The 15,277-nt window shown below is 45.5% G+C and overlaps 1 protein-coding gene and 1 long non-coding RNA gene across 4 annotated transcripts in view; one reads left to right on the plus strand and one right to left on the minus strand.

Annotated features, from left to right (window-relative positions):
• Window positions 1-1,027: 1,027 nt before the first annotated feature.
• On the minus strand, window positions 1,028-5,443 carry LOC144100416 (uncharacterized). The gene is made up of 3 exons (XR_013307648.1): window positions 5,394-5,443; window positions 2,866-2,940; window positions 1,028-2,807 (listed from the first exon to the last, which is right to left on the minus strand). It is a non-coding gene; the product is annotated as an uncharacterized LOC144100416 (long non-coding RNA).
• A 1,917-nt stretch (window positions 5,444-7,360) lies between these two features.
• The window catches only part of LOC144100418 (uncharacterized), a 33,230-nt gene continuing 25,313 nt past the window's right edge, over window positions 7,361-15,277 (plus strand). For 2 of the 3 annotated variants that reach the window (XM_077633374.1, XM_077633375.1), the window contains exons 1-2: window positions 7,361-7,453; window positions 8,852-8,976. In XM_077633374.1, the coding sequence (XP_077489500.1) occupies window positions 8,862-8,976 (115 nt within the window). In that variant the 5' untranslated portion in view covers window positions 7,361-7,453; window positions 8,852-8,861. The remainder of the gene's footprint in view (window positions 7,454-8,851; window positions 8,977-15,277) is intronic. The other variant, XM_077633376.1, reaches the window with a different exon arrangement.

Raw genomic sequence — 15,277 nt, forward strand, 5'->3', positions numbered from 1 at the left:
ATTTTTACTTTGATAGATCATGAACTGAGAAGTAAAAAGTACCTTTCTTTTTCAATTTCAGTCGATATTCGATCTCGCTGAAAATTGTCTTGCTAGTTCGTCTAAACACGAAACACATAGTTTGGTAGTTCTATACGTGTTTTGCCCTCTCTACACTTCTTTAAGACAAAGTCAAGTAAAACAATAATTGAAAAATTTCCAAAATTTTACCAGAGATTCTCTACATGCAGGGGGCAGAGGTGAAGACACACAGCTCCATGTAGTTATAACTTTGCAATTAACTGCATAATTTTGTCCTAGTATTTTGATGCTATTTTCCTCGGCATCTTGAATGAACTAAGGCATTCAGTCAAATCAAGTATGTCATTTGCATACATTTGTTTTCATAACTGCCCCCAAAGTGATTTTCGAAGCTGTCTGTCTTTCTTTAACTCTGTTTTTGTGTTTGCAGTAGTTTGTTACGTTCCTGTCCTTCACTTCAAAATATTTGTGCCAGTGCCAGCGGTGTCGGTGCTGATGAAGTTATTTGTCATGATGTCCGTTTCCCTGGTATCAGTGTGGTACCCGACAAACTTTCTTATTTTGATGCTGAAAGTGGTCGCATTCTATGCGTCTTCAGGAAGATGCCTCCGGCGGTCTCATCAACCACACCGCCAGAATAGGAAGAGAAGAACTAGCTGCAGGTAGATGAAGATAGAAAAGGCTCAAATGCGGTGTGCAAAAAATTGCCGTGTTGCCGCGGCGGAACTGTTCAGTTTATGTCCCAATTTTATTCGGTCACCCCAGTGGCACTTGCTACGCAAGCTGAGGTCTTGATTTGAGTAATTATATGGTATGTTACCGCTGCAAGCCTCCCTTCATGTTTCTTCCGCTTTTCATTTACTTTTATCTACTATCTCTTCGGATTTTCGTAAAGAACAGTAAAGCGATTGAAGAAAAGGCGCAAAAACCGTGTGACGTTCACCAATCCCTAGAATATTCTGTGCTAAGAAAGAAGTAGGCTCTGTTGCTAACGCCACACAAAAAAAAACAATATGAGAAATTAAAAAAAAGCATTGTAGGAAACCAGTCAAGAAATGTAATATTGTAACCGAAACACCGGAATATTTCTAGGTTTTATTTGGGCCGCCAAAAAGTCTCCCAAGCTCTGACTCTCCGCCACACCTCCACAAATAAGTCCAATTGGACCCGTATAAGAGAGAGCGAGAACAGGCGATTACATACTAAGCCCTGGAGAAGTAGCCACTGGACACGCTTTTTTAAGCGACACAGCACTCCTTCCGGACCGAGCTGTCTTTCACCGGCGTTCCCATTGGCTCCTGTGCACCTAGAACCTGAAGATGGCTACTCACTCTCTTTACACATCCTATTACAGGTACAGGTATCACTAGAACAGAGTCCCTGCAAAGGAACTGAGGAAAGCAAACGCACACATTCAACTCCGATTATTCACCAATACAATGCTCTGCCTGGCAGTACTGAAACACATCGATTCCGCGCTCAATGACAAGTGCCAACACTGTGGAGAGGTGGTCGACACTTGCCACATGGCGTGGGCTTGCCAGCGCAAGTAAGCGCTATCACCCAACCCTAACCCTAACAGAGAGGAATGGGAGGCGGCCCTGCTTGGCTGCCCGGACCTTCAGGCTCAAAGGGCAGTGGTCAAGAGGGCTAAGCTGCGGCTTCGACCAATGGGGCCCGGAAAAAGGACTCCACCCATTGCTGGGCTCGTTAAATAGCCTCACTTCTTTACCTCGACTGAATAAAGGCTTTTCATCACCACATGTGTGCTTTTCTTGTGCTTCTTATATCGGTTATCAATGCGCTGCATATCATGAACCGAAAGATGCTGCTGAATTTCGTATACACATCACTAGATGATAGAGCCAAAGAGGTCCACATTATCTTTTTTTTTCTCATCTCTGGCACAAGCGGATATGAGACATAAAGCGCCGTGCGGACGTGTTCTGAGTGGAAGGCGCAAAATAAGGGCAGCTCTACTCGTCACCGAGCGCTAACCGATCACCCAAGATGGATGAACGGACGGACGGACGGACGGACGGACGGACGGATGTCCTCACAGAGGCATAATTCTATCCCCATATTGGCCTCTGTCACGAGTCTAACTGGACAGTACACGAAGCTTTCTTTAAAGGAGCCTGTAGTCGGCCCACGAGAAAAAAATTATCTTCGGCTATCACATCAAAATGTGACTGTTTCTTTGGGGCGTACGCATGCAGGGATGGTGACACTGGAGAAGTGTCCCAGCAGAACGTCTCCTATGCTGCCCTCTGGGTGTAAAACTATGAACGTCATCTATTGCTTCTCGTCTGTCAGGATTAAAGGGAGGAAATCCGACTCTGCAGCCTGCTATGCCCTAGGTTTTGTTCCGGTGGAACGCCAGCAGTGGGGATGGATTGGCCGGGGCCCATCCTCTGGGGATGCAAAACCCCATGGGAGTGGCAGCGACTCCCAGGCGACTGTGAGGGCCAGTCGCGCTCGTGAGGTCCGATGCTTGAGGGGAGGCAGGCCTGGGTTTATACTTAGGCTGGACCCACGAAATCCGGCACGGAAGGCATGTATAAATTTCAAAAGGCTTTCAAATGCATGCAACTTCCCCCCGCACGCGGTGGCATGCACGTCTGGCGACTGAGGCGCCGGTTTATGGTTACGGAGAAAGAAGGTCCGCCAGGGGGTTCACAGCAGTCGGGCCCCTCGGAAGCGATGCCTCGGTGAAGCGGCTTCACGGCTGACCGCGGGACATCGTGGTCATTGCGGGCCGCCGAGGTTGGGGGTTGTAGAACGACCTGTGTGAAAACCGTCGATGTTGTGAAGTGCCGGCGGAGTAGGCCCGAATGATCTCGCCTTAAGCCGCGTTCTTGGTTTGTGGCCATGTCAGCCCAGCCTTACACACTCCCTTCTCAGTAGGTGTGGAGCAAGCTAGGGGAGAAAATAAGTACATGGTTGGTGGGTCCCCGCGGAGGTGTTAGGTCATGGTGCCGAGGGCCGGAGGGCCGATAGGCTGACGACCTAAGCCTCTACTGGCCGGGTCACACCACACATTCTTCCGGTGTCTGAAAAACCGCGAGAAGCACTCGACGGTTAGTAGCTGGCAGGTTGGAAAAACAAACACTGAAAGTCGTTAAGGGGCCTGAGGTAGCCGACCCCGGGCTAGGTTCTCCTGTCTCCGGCGGTTGGAGTCCGTTTCGATTGGTTGGTGGCCGGACATCCCGTGAGCGGGACCGGACCATTTGGCATATTGACACCCTCCCTGCCCTAGCCAGGCAGGCCACCAATGGAGTCGAGGCATTCGAAGAATCAGAGAAAAATCTCGCTGTGCCCTTTCCTACCATTATACCCATAACCCCTGCCCTACAACCAAACAACCTATCTATTTCACCCATCCTCTCCGCTACGTCTCAGGTAAGATCAGGATAGTCTCCCCGGGCCCGCTACCCCACCTGTGGGTCGCTATGTAGCTTCCCTGCCCTCTCATTTTTTTTCCATTTCCCCTACCTACGGGTGGTAAAATTACTATTGCCATCGGGTCTTTTCTTTTATTTTCAAATTGAATTAAGCCTGTTATACGTCAGTGGTGCAGGCACGGGCTTATTACTATTCAATCTTTTTAGGTTGCCCCAAACTAATATATGTCAGGATTAAACATCCACCGCTTCCGGACCGGAACAAGTTTATTCCGTACACGGCTAGACGCCTTGAGGTTCCTGTCTGGTTCATTTTTCTTAACTTGATGACAAAGATGCATCCAAAACTTACAGTACATCTGAGACATTTTCAGTTAACTCGTTAGACATTCGCGCATCTGCATGATCACCACACTTGTTTATCTTGGCAGGCAGAAGCGTGCTGGCGTATGGAAGTTTCTTTACTAATACAAGACTGATCACATTATGTGGTGGTATAATAAATGTATTAACCAAATAGTTGTAGTTGTGCATGAAACTTAGAATAACTGGCGACCAGCGGCAGATTGAAGAGAGATCAAATATAAGGGCTTTCGCTCGTCCACAAATTGCGCAGAATTTCCGGGTATGAAGTTTATAACCGGCTTGAAGCAGCAGGCTGTAGGTCATGTCGTTCTTGCATTTGCAGTAACGTGCTGTTTGGATTTTGCTTTAACTAACCGACGGGGAAAATTGGCACGTGAAAAGCCACGTAAGCGGAGACTGCTTTAAAAGACTACCCTGAAAACAAACACATGCGAGCAATCAGCACAAGGCCTTTGTATGCCTCGGGTCTCAAACAGGCAGCGAGGGAGGGCTGTGTTTTTTGGGTGTTTGTTTTTCTTCTTTCAAGAGAGCAGACTTGTGCAATAAAAGCTTTTTTTCCTTTCGTGACATGCTGCGCTCCGGCGTAAAATTTCCAAAAAATAAAGAAGCAATTTTTAATTTGCTATAGGCCTAAAAGCAAAGATGCAAAGAAGAAAAAACAGAAACACTTTGCAAAGAAGGAACAGAAACACTTTCCTACTTAGAAGCCTTGCTGTTATGTAAAAGCCAGCCGCTTCAGAGTACTGAGTAACCGGACAAAATATATGACACTAACAACAGTATCACTGGAATGGGTAGTTGCCTGTTGTGATTATGTCCTGGTTTCACAAGAGGCTGTGACAGATATCGAGCTCCAAAATGATAAATTATTATGTCCATTTCAGCATGGTTTCCTGTCTGGCCTTTCAGCAGTGACACAGTTAATCGAAGCTGTCCTTGGCTTTTGTAGACCTATAGACGAACTCCGGCAGATAAATGTAGTGTGTTCAAACTTCGCATAGACATTTGACAAAGTTCCGCATCAAAAATTACTCTTTAAATTGCAAAGACTAGGAATTAGGGTAGCTATAGTATTCCAGATTAAGGACCACTCAAAATGTGTTTTGAAAGTGTCCGAGTCCGAAAAAGCATACCAGAGAAGTGTGAATCCCTGTCTGGAGTGCAGTAAGGCTCCCTTTATTCTTATTAGAGTGTATTATATATGAATAATAATCTTGCGGCCATCTTGGACCTTTCTGTCATGATTAAACTTCTTGGCGATGATTCTTTATTTAGTACTTTGTAGCTTCCCCGTAAGATCAGATTAAACTAAATAGATGGCTTAGATCACTAAGTTCGTAGTGTCTAAGCTGGAGTATACAAAGTAAGTACCAAAATCGCGTTCACGCAAATAACAAGAAAGCAGAACTTTATAACATTTGAAAATATTAGAAGAGAAAATGCCCTGCTTGAGGTACATAGTTTCAGGTAATTGGTAGTTAGATTAACACATAATCAAGACTGGTGCATTCACATCGAAAATATCTGCTCAAAAGCTCACCCGAAGCTTTGCTTTCTTATGAGTAAGCTATCAAACTTGACAAAAGAAATAAAGTTGATTACCTGGAAGACCTTTATACGGCCACTTCTGGAATATGCAAATGCTGTATGCTGCTCCAACCACAAGAGCATAAAAAAGGAAAGAAAACAATATATAAGCACATTTTATATGCTCCAAGTATCGCCGCACTGTGTCGGTGACACATGCCACAGAACTGTCCACTAGAAATGCTGAAAATCAAAAGAATAAAGCGTCGTTTTAAACTTTTTTTTTCATACAGTGCCGGAGACATTGATATTAAGCAATGAATATTATATAAAACTACCTGTGCAACATGCTTTACGAAAAAAAAATAAATACGGTAAAGCACTACAACATATTAATGCAAATACTGATGTCTACCGGTATTCTTTTTTAGTCATCTTATTGATATACCAAACACACAACCTAGTCATGTAGTGGAGAGTACTGAACTATACAAATTTTAATGTATATATGTGTGTGCAGAAATGTGTGCTAATTTCTTATTTTGTTTCATGACTGTACACTGCTGGCAATGGTAATGAATAGTATTTGTATTTGTTCCCTCCTTGTAACGACCCTCATTGGAGGGCTAAGATTGTAATCAAATATGTGGATAAAAATATTGTTACGTTCTTGAATTTACTAAGGAAGACATAGATGTACAACTCTTGCTGACTGCACTTCATATATTGCTGTCTTGGTGCCTCAGAAAGGAGACCGCTGAGGTAGACGGACTAAATACAGGGTTGTAAAGCCCGCACCCTCTTCTCGAAAATCACTGTGCTCGCGAATAATGTTGTCCCTAAGATTCAAAGCGCACTTTCCATTTTACGGTAAACTTTCATGCCCCTAACCGCGCGCTCACCGTAGCAAAAGAAAACACGGTGCCAATGGATGGTACCTGGTATCATCAAGCAGATTACGATGTGTAAGGAGGTTCCACAAGGTAAGTTGTTCGGCGAGTTGGTTTTGATATTCGACGAGTACAGCGCAACGAACGGGACGTAGTAGAAAGACACAGGCAGGGACACAACACGTTGGCGACACGTGCGTAAGGAGGGTACGTTGTCGACGGGTGTCTTGGTGAAATTGAGGAACCTTGTGGGTGGTGGAAGTCCGATTTTTGTCGAGCGCACAAATACAAATTAAGATGCATGAACTCCGAAAGTTGCTTTGAGCTGTGGAATATTTGTGGTCTATCTCTCACTAAGAATACTGCGAATGTTACATTACACTGATACCTCGAGAAGTGTATCGCTGAAAGTCGTCACCAGTTAGCTGTAACAAGATAAGCAGCTACAACGCTGAGCTTTGATGGACCGACCAAAACGATAAAGAAGGGCGAGTAGATACCAAAGCGCTCGGTTTCCATGGCCTCCGAGATTGCAGCCAACACTACAGTGTAAAGAATCTTTGAGGTGGAAGGCAACCGGGTGAATCGCTCATACGGTCAAAGCAGCTTTGTAGTCTCCGCAGTCGCGTAGCTAACGGCCAATATACCAATTCTGACAGAATTTCATTTTAGGTGAGACGCAGGTATTGAAATAAAAATTTTTGTTATAAAATATATCCTAATAAAATTAGGTGCGCATATATTTTTCTCCTTCCTTTTTTGGAAATATATTGATTCAGTACATCTCAATTGGTTCCTATGTTATGGAAAAATAACTAAAGCGCAATTAGATAATTTTCAGCACTTTGCAAAAAAAAAATAAGATAATATCATGAGGGCAGCGTTCTTTGAATCGTCCTCAGATAAGTCAGAACGTTGTCTACAGCGGTGTTCGTTGTGCTCTCTCGTTCGGTCTCAGCGAAACTCTCGGCCGCCCTGCACGCGAGTTGTTCCCAATTCTTTGTTTCGGCTGCTCTTTATGTGGCATACCATATTGTGCATCTTTTATCTCAGAGAGTCCTGAAACAAAGGAAAGAAAGAATGCCATTCGTGCAAGGTATATGGAGCTCGAAATGGCAGAGCACTTATATTATTTTCTCTAGTCAACATTTTCTAGAGCTTCGGAGTAGGAAAAGTGCTCTCAGCCTCTCTCAGCGGTCTTTTTTTGTGCGTTCTTTAGACCAAGTTTCAACTCAAGGCTACCGAGTGAGTGCACAAACTTCTTACCGTGTTTAACACTGGTGTCATCAATTATGAACGCATACTTTTTCCACTGAAACACAAGTGGCCGACCATGCATTTCACAGAAGACAAAGACATAAGACAAGTAGCGCAGGCGGAGAGCCTTATGTCCAAGCGAAAATCAGATGGTCATCAGCAAACGTCTTTGCCCCGTTGAAAACAAAACACACGGCAGGCTGGGCAACATGCCTTCGCTTGCGTTGAAACAACCATAGTGCCAGAAGATAGGAAGATAACGTCTCAGCGAGAGTACTATCTTAAATACCCAAAAATTCTGGACAGAAGCATTTTTGAGCAGGAATCCGTTCATGAGAGCAATTTTTCATTTAATGCAAAACTTCACTATAACAATCTATATATCCCCAGATCACCCGACGGCAAGGCAGTGTTGTATTTTTTTTATTCGCGTTTTTGCTATCGTCAAAAGCATTCTCGATTGGTTTTCTATGGCAGTCTTAACTGTTCGACGTGATCGCTCTAAGCACTTTAGAAGAAATATTTTGCTAAGTATCAGAATAATGAACCATTACATTAAATATTTCCTCAACGGTGTCTTAAAGGTTTTCAAAATTTCAAGATTTTTGCCCGTGAAAGCCAGACTTGACGTAACAGAGGTGATCACGACGATGCTAGGCCTTTGATCGTAGGCCAGTGACCAAATTGCTGATCTTCTCATTCATTCTGACCCTGTACTGTTAGCTATTGAAACTATGGATCTCCGTGACGTCCCAGTTAAGTGCTGAGGTGCCATAAAGTGATCGACGAAACAGTCGAGCAGCGATGTGGTCACAGACCGGATAGCTGCTTTTTCAAGACAACCACAGACATCGCGGTACTGCCGAGAAATGATAGTAGACACCTTTAGCATACCGTGTACCATGTTAACGTTACCAGCACCGGAGTACCGGCAGTCCGCGCGCAGCCAAACGTACAAACGTCTTCATGGCGCTAGATGGCGCCACGTACCCGGCAGCTGACACACCAGGACTGATCAGCGCGCGCTCACTGGCGCTGGGCGGACTCCCGCAACTCCGATAACGGTAACACTGTACACGGTATGCTAAATGTGTCTACTGTCCTCTGGGAAACAGGGCGTTTGTTGCTAGGGTCGGCGTTCCAGCCCAGTGGCCCAACAAACGAGGCCGATGCCTATAATGAGACCACCACCACTCGTCCAGAGTGCCACCGCTGACTGAGAATGCTAATGCTACCTGCTAATGCTAACTGGGTCTTGTGCACATCAATGTCGGGAATCCAAGATTGAAATATGTGGCACTATTATGAAGTTTATAGTTCTTCATGCTCGCACGTTCCATTGTGATGCTCTTGCAAGAATAAATTATAGCGGTCACATTGTTCCAGGCGTCCCACAATGCTGATGAACGTCGTTGTGTGCGTGGCAGCCATTCTAGTTTACCAAGATTGCTTCGCATCAGCACGTGTCAACTATCCACATCACTATGACCAATGGAAGGAATGCAGAGAGTGTAAGCCACAGTCTGTATGTCGTTCCCTTTCAAGGCCTATTGAACGGACGATAGCTCTCACACACGTTTAGCGTAAGAAAATGAAAGATAATGTTTCCCAATCCAAAATAAAGAGCAATAAATGTACTGGAATGGATCATATTATACGTAATATAAATATAAAAATAATAGCGTGCAACGTTAACATAGCGTCTAACGTTAACAATAAAATAGCGCGTAAGATTAATCTCATCCTGGCGAGTGTACAATCGTGTGTGCTGGTCTTTGTGAATAGTTTGCAGTGGTCGGGTGCACCTTGAGAAACACAATTTATTTCATCGTTATCAAGGAATCAGCGCCTTTGTCTGACTTTAGGCTTATACAGGCTGTCAAAGCTATTAGTAAGAAAAGAAAGGATCACTGATTTCAAATGGCACAAACAACTTACAGGCCGGACCTCAGGAGCAATGGAACAGTGGTCTCATTCCCTTCTATTAATATTGATATTATTAGAGAGTTTTAGCAGAGCGGGTTTACTGTCCCCTCCGCTCGCAGTTCCCAGCGGAGCCCCAGCGGAGCGTCGCGCAAGAATAGTATTTTAGCGCCGTGTGTTCCCCGCCCGCTCAAGCGAGGAGTCCTGTTGCTCCTCCTAGTGATCGTAATTGGACCTACCAGAATATGGTTATAAGCAAGACTGCCTAGGTTATGAGGGAATAAAATAATAATAGTTGATTACGTTTACTGCATGTTTTTGGCGACAGCAGTGATTTGGTTTTGGCAGCAATGTCCTCGTATTACGAAAATTAGAGAAGTTTGCCATTGCGAGAGCCAAGTCAAGACCACGCAAGCCATTCCTCGTAGCGCGTTGTCGTGAGTATGTGTGATCGTTGGATGCGCCTGCGAGCACCGCGTTCGAGTTTTCCCCGAGTTTCGTTAGTAGGTTATCCGACACCACCTGTTCGCGATGCCGAAAAGCATTCTGCAAGACCCGCTCCTACTCTCACAACTGAAGTGGTCAGAAATAGAGGACTTGTTATGTCTAGAAGTGTTCGGACAAAATCGCCGTGACCCGCTTTCCGTTCACGGGCTCATCAACATCGATACGATGGACAGTGGGGTCTTTCCGACTGCGTTTAGATTTGAAAAAGACGATATACGCAGGCTGCAGAGGGCATTGCTAATTCCCGATGCACTGACCACTCCGCAAAGGGTGGCAGTGCGCGGGGATGAGGCCCTTTGCATCACCTTACGTCGGCTTGCGTATCCGAACCGCCTCCGCGACCTCGAAGGGGTTTTCTGGCGGCACAGTTCGACTCTATCGTCTGTGACGAACACCATTCTTCAGCACCTCGAAGAGAAGTTCCCCATCTCCTTGATGATGTCAACAACCATTCTTGGCTGAACGCTAACACATTGGAGAGGTTCTTGCAGGTAATGAGCAAAACGCATCGAAATTGCCCGAATGATAATTGCTTACACAATTGCCCTACTGTTTTCAGGCCATTCACCGCCAAGGGAACCCCACTGAGAAATTGGTGGGGATTTATCGACGGTAAAGCACGGCCAATTTGCCGGCCGTCGAAAGATCAAAAGATCTATTTCAGTGGGCACAAACGCGTCCATGCTCTCAATTACCAGACAATCATGTGCCCGAATGGGATCATATGCCAGTTAGACGGATCGTATCCAGGCAGCAAACATGACGCCGGTGAGTGTGCAAACGTCGGCGATAAAAGCTCTAACAAGCAAAAAGTGTGTAACAAGCTGCTCCTAAGCCCGCAGCTTGGAGATCGGTTTTTCTGTGCTAATTTTGAGGTATGGTTTCTTTTTATACCCTTCCAGGTAACTTCGGGAAGAGCGATGTGTACACAAAGTTGACGAGCCTGGTCTAAGGTCAAAGCTATTGCATATATGGAGACCAGGCGTACCCACTCAGGCCCCTCCTGATGAAGCCTTATGGCGGTGCCCATATAACACCACAACAGATAGCTTTCAACAAAGCCGTGAGCACCGTGAGACAGGCAGTTGAGTGGGGGTTCGGGAAGATTGTTGGACTGTTTGCCTTTTGTGACTTCAAAAAGAACCAAAAGATCTACCGCCAAAATGCGCCAAGGATCTTCAAAGGTAGTGCCCTCCTCGCCAACTGCCACACATGTTTGTACAGTGCCCAGGTGTCACAGTACTTCAGCGTCGACCCTCCATCACTTGAAGTGTACCCAGCTCCTTACTAATACCACACTTCAGCATATAAATAGGGTTGTATTTGTCTGTTATACTTCTGTTTACAAGGCTCCCGCTGCTGCACTGGGCCCCTCGAGCTATAGTCGGATACAACTCAACGACGAAGTGACTTTTCCCTGAAAAAGGACCGCCTTCTAGCCAATGGCGTGGGCCGATTCTCATGATGATAGCAGGGGACTATCCCCTTTCATCTCCCACTCCGTGTATTCCCGTGCTAGCAGACTCATGAGAATCGGCCGAAGCCATTGCTTGAAGCGTGTCTTTTAAGGGGAAAAGCCGCTTCGTTCTTAAGCCGTCTCCAACTGTAGTTGTAAAGACAGGACTGAAGAGGTCACATTGTTTTAACCAGTGTACTTATACGTGACGACAAGCTGGAGGCCTGTGTACTGTGCGATGTCAGTGCAAGTTAAAGAACCCCAGGTGGATGAAATTTTTCGCAGCTCTCTACGACGGCGTTCATCATAGCTTCAGTTGCTTTGGGACGTTAAACCCCACAAACCACAACCACATCACTGCCACTTGCAAGCAGTAAATGAATATTCCATCAAGATTTACTGTGAATGATGGCCTGCACATATTGCAGGTACTCTTGATAGCTGCACGAAAAATGGGCATCACCACCCACTCATTCTTGCTATTTATTATTCAAGCCCCTGAGGTACTCTTTTCTTGCAAAAGATGCTCAAGCCTGTCCAGGCGGGCAAGCAGGCGACTGTGTTCCTCTGCCTGGCGGTGTACATCAAGGCGGTGCCTCTCTTCTTCAAGAGCCACTTTCCTCTCGTTGAGGGCTAGCCGCTGTCTTGCTAGCGCAAGCTCTTCTCTCCTCAGCTCATATTCGTAGTTTTCACGGCAGGCCAGGACCTCCAAGCTCATTGCTTGTAGCCCTCAGACACCTGCCGGGATAACAAAAGGAAAATCTTAGTAATGTTGTTTGAAAACACACCAGCATGAGGTCACTGACCATAATTTAGTGCTCAAAAGTCCTCTGTGACTTGTAATGTACTCACCTTCTCCAACTAAAGGATGCATGTACAACAGGAAACTATAAACACACCAAAAATAAAAAAGCTGCATACATACATCTGTACACCACCCCTTGGCCTGTATACTTTTGACGGGGTGTGTACAACCTTTGTCAAAGTGCTGTGTGGATGCTTATGCATAGGGTTTGGACATCAGTTTTTATGTGAGAAATATTCTGACTTTTTTCAGTGTTTATTTCAGACAACTTTATTTTCTTTCTTCAGGGAATGTTCTATATTAGAGTAATGAAGTGCTGCCTTTTTTCGGTGATTTAATGTGACAATCTTGTGCGCTCAAAACTCACATTTAGTATATCTCGGCGTTCACTTCACACCAATTAATGCACAAATGGTAGTACTTGTTACTATGCCTCAACTTTTGTGTTCTACTTTTGTGTGTGTGTGTGTGTTGACTTCTTTTCCTTGTTGAAGTTCCGACAAACAAAACGAATATGACGAGGTGCGCATTACAATTTTGCCTGACCAAATCTGCAGCAGCTGTTTCGTGTGCATTTTTTGTTGCATTACGTCTGCATAAAAATTTATTACACATGCAAGAAAAAGTTTCAGTGTTTTGAGGTGTAGGACATTGGTTTCCAAGCATACAACACACAGCTTCCCCACAGTCGAAAGCGCCTCCTGCAAGGGTAATATATGCAGAATTACTTGAGATTACTACCTAAACATACTGCCCGCAAGCTGCTTGAGAGCACTAAGAGCTGTCTTACCTGTTGTCCCGCCCCGCCGGAACAGCTGCTTTTGTTGTGATTCTCTTGTGTTGCGCGTTCAAGACGCAACACTGGTGTCCATAAAGACAGCAGCTCCATTTTCACCACCTGTGTTGTCTTGCTGACCACTTTGTGAGGACAACGGGCTCTGTGGGGAGGGTGGTGGCTGCTGCTCAGACTCGCACAAGGTCATGAGCAGCTCTGAGGCAGCTAACCCACACTCTGCAAAAAAAGCACAGTGCCGAAAGTAAATGTGTGCGCCAAATAACAGAGATGCTTAGGTAATAATCTTGGAGAATAAGGAATAAAAGTATTTCTCAGGTTGTAAATCTGGTACATTATGTACACATACACCTTTAGCCAGCACACTTAGACAACATCGAAATTCGTCGCGTGTTTGTATGCACTTAACAATCATTGCAGTCTTGCAAACACTATTGTATGCCAAACAACATCTCAACATGCAGAACCTTGCACTCGAGGATTCGCGTAGAAATATGCGAGAGTAAAACTACACTTGCCATTCGTCTGACTGTCGTCGTCGTTCTGGCTGTGCTCCGCAACAGACAAAGCAGAGTCCCTTACTCCCTGGGCCAACCGCATCTCAGAAGCGGCCGATATCGTTGCTGAGAGTGCTTTGCGCTTCACAGGTACCGATGCGTTGCCCTTCCTTGCCATAATTTTCGAAGTATGCGCAAATTCGCGCGCCATATCGGAGGCTTCCTGGAGAAGCTGTTCCAACTCATTGGAGTCTTCTTCAGTGCCGGATCTGAGAAGGAAATACGAGATGCGCCAGCTTGGTTATGTGTTCACGCAGGTCAGATAGTAGAAGTAGTAGTAAGTGCAGTAAGAAGAGCAATGCGCACGAACCTGTCCACTGCAATCAACAGAATAACTACCACTGCCGCAAGCGAATAGAAGTAAACAGAGAGGGAAAAACAGATTAAAGGAAAAGCCAAAATACACGGGCGCCGTAGCCGCCTCGTGCGCCGAAACGACAAAGTCGGCTGCGAGAAACCTAGACAAGTAACGCATCGAATACTCCCATGCAACACGAAGCTATACCTCAAAACACATCAAGATTAAAACAAAACCACTTACTTTCTCAGGTTTGCTCGGTCTTGCTGCCTGAAATATCCAATGAGCAGGTCGACTCTGTCCCGCACGGCGCGCAGAGTCACCTTGCGTTGCACGGCGGCCGCTACATTCTTCTGAACCCCGTGCCACTAAGCGGGTTTTGAAAAGGATTTAGTGACACCACCTCCCGCAAGAGGCACAGATCCTCGCTGATTCTAAACCTCCTTCGAGGTTTTCGAATCGACACGGGGTCCGTGCGTTCTGCGGAAGGGGCTACACATGAGCCTGCAACACTCGCGCTGGCGGCCGCCATGTTGAATGTGTACGTTTGGTTAGGCTAGCGCGAGCCCAGAAGGCTTTGCGCGAGGCCCGCTCGCCGCGCCACTACAGTCTCCGCTTGGCTCGCGCGGGAGCGGGGCCGAGAAGCCGTTCCGCTCGCGAGCTCCCGCCTGAGCGTTTCGCGCATGCACCGAAGCACTCTGGTTAGCTCACTGAGTGGAGCGGGCGCACAAACTCGCACAGCTAAAACTCTCGATTGTACATAAATATAACAAACGCATCGATCAAAACTTTATTCTTCGCAGTACAAATTGTTCGATGCTGACATGAATACTCGCGCCAGGATGCTTCATTTGAAACTGCCCTATCGAACAATCTGATAAGACTTCGAATTTCCCTCGTATGAATTCGTGTGTTACGTACGAGCTATTCGTGTCAAAGATGTCTCGAGTGAGCTCGTATGGGCAGCATATATGAGCTATATGTGTCTTGAAATGTGCCTCGTGTGAACACACCTGGTTCATATGAATTGATTTGTTAGAAATGTGTCCCGTATGAACTCTATGCGCTGTATACTAGTTCATACGCGTCACGAATGCCTCGGGTGAACAAATACTGCTGCATATGAGTTCATACAAACCACAAATACGCCCAGCAATTGAGGAGAAAAGAATTTTTGAAACGAAAAGAGGATATGAGCACTATTTTTCAACACCTATATATATATATATATATATATATATATATATATATATATATATATATATATATATATATATATATATATATATATATATATATATTGCAGACAAGGCAAACGCTGATAGGGGATCATTTGACAAAAGTATTAAGGAAGCCAACATTCACCGAAACCAAATTACTTATAAAGCAGCAGAAAAAACAACCATGCCGCCGGTGGGATCCGAACCCACGACCTCCGAATATCGCGTCTGGTGCTCCTACCAACTGAGCTAC

Source organism: Amblyomma americanum, chromosome 8, assembly GCF_052857255.1.
Source record: "Amblyomma americanum isolate KBUSLIRL-KWMA chromosome 8, ASM5285725v1, whole genome shotgun sequence".
Taxonomy (NCBI): domain Eukaryota; kingdom Metazoa; phylum Arthropoda; class Arachnida; order Ixodida; family Ixodidae; genus Amblyomma; species Amblyomma americanum.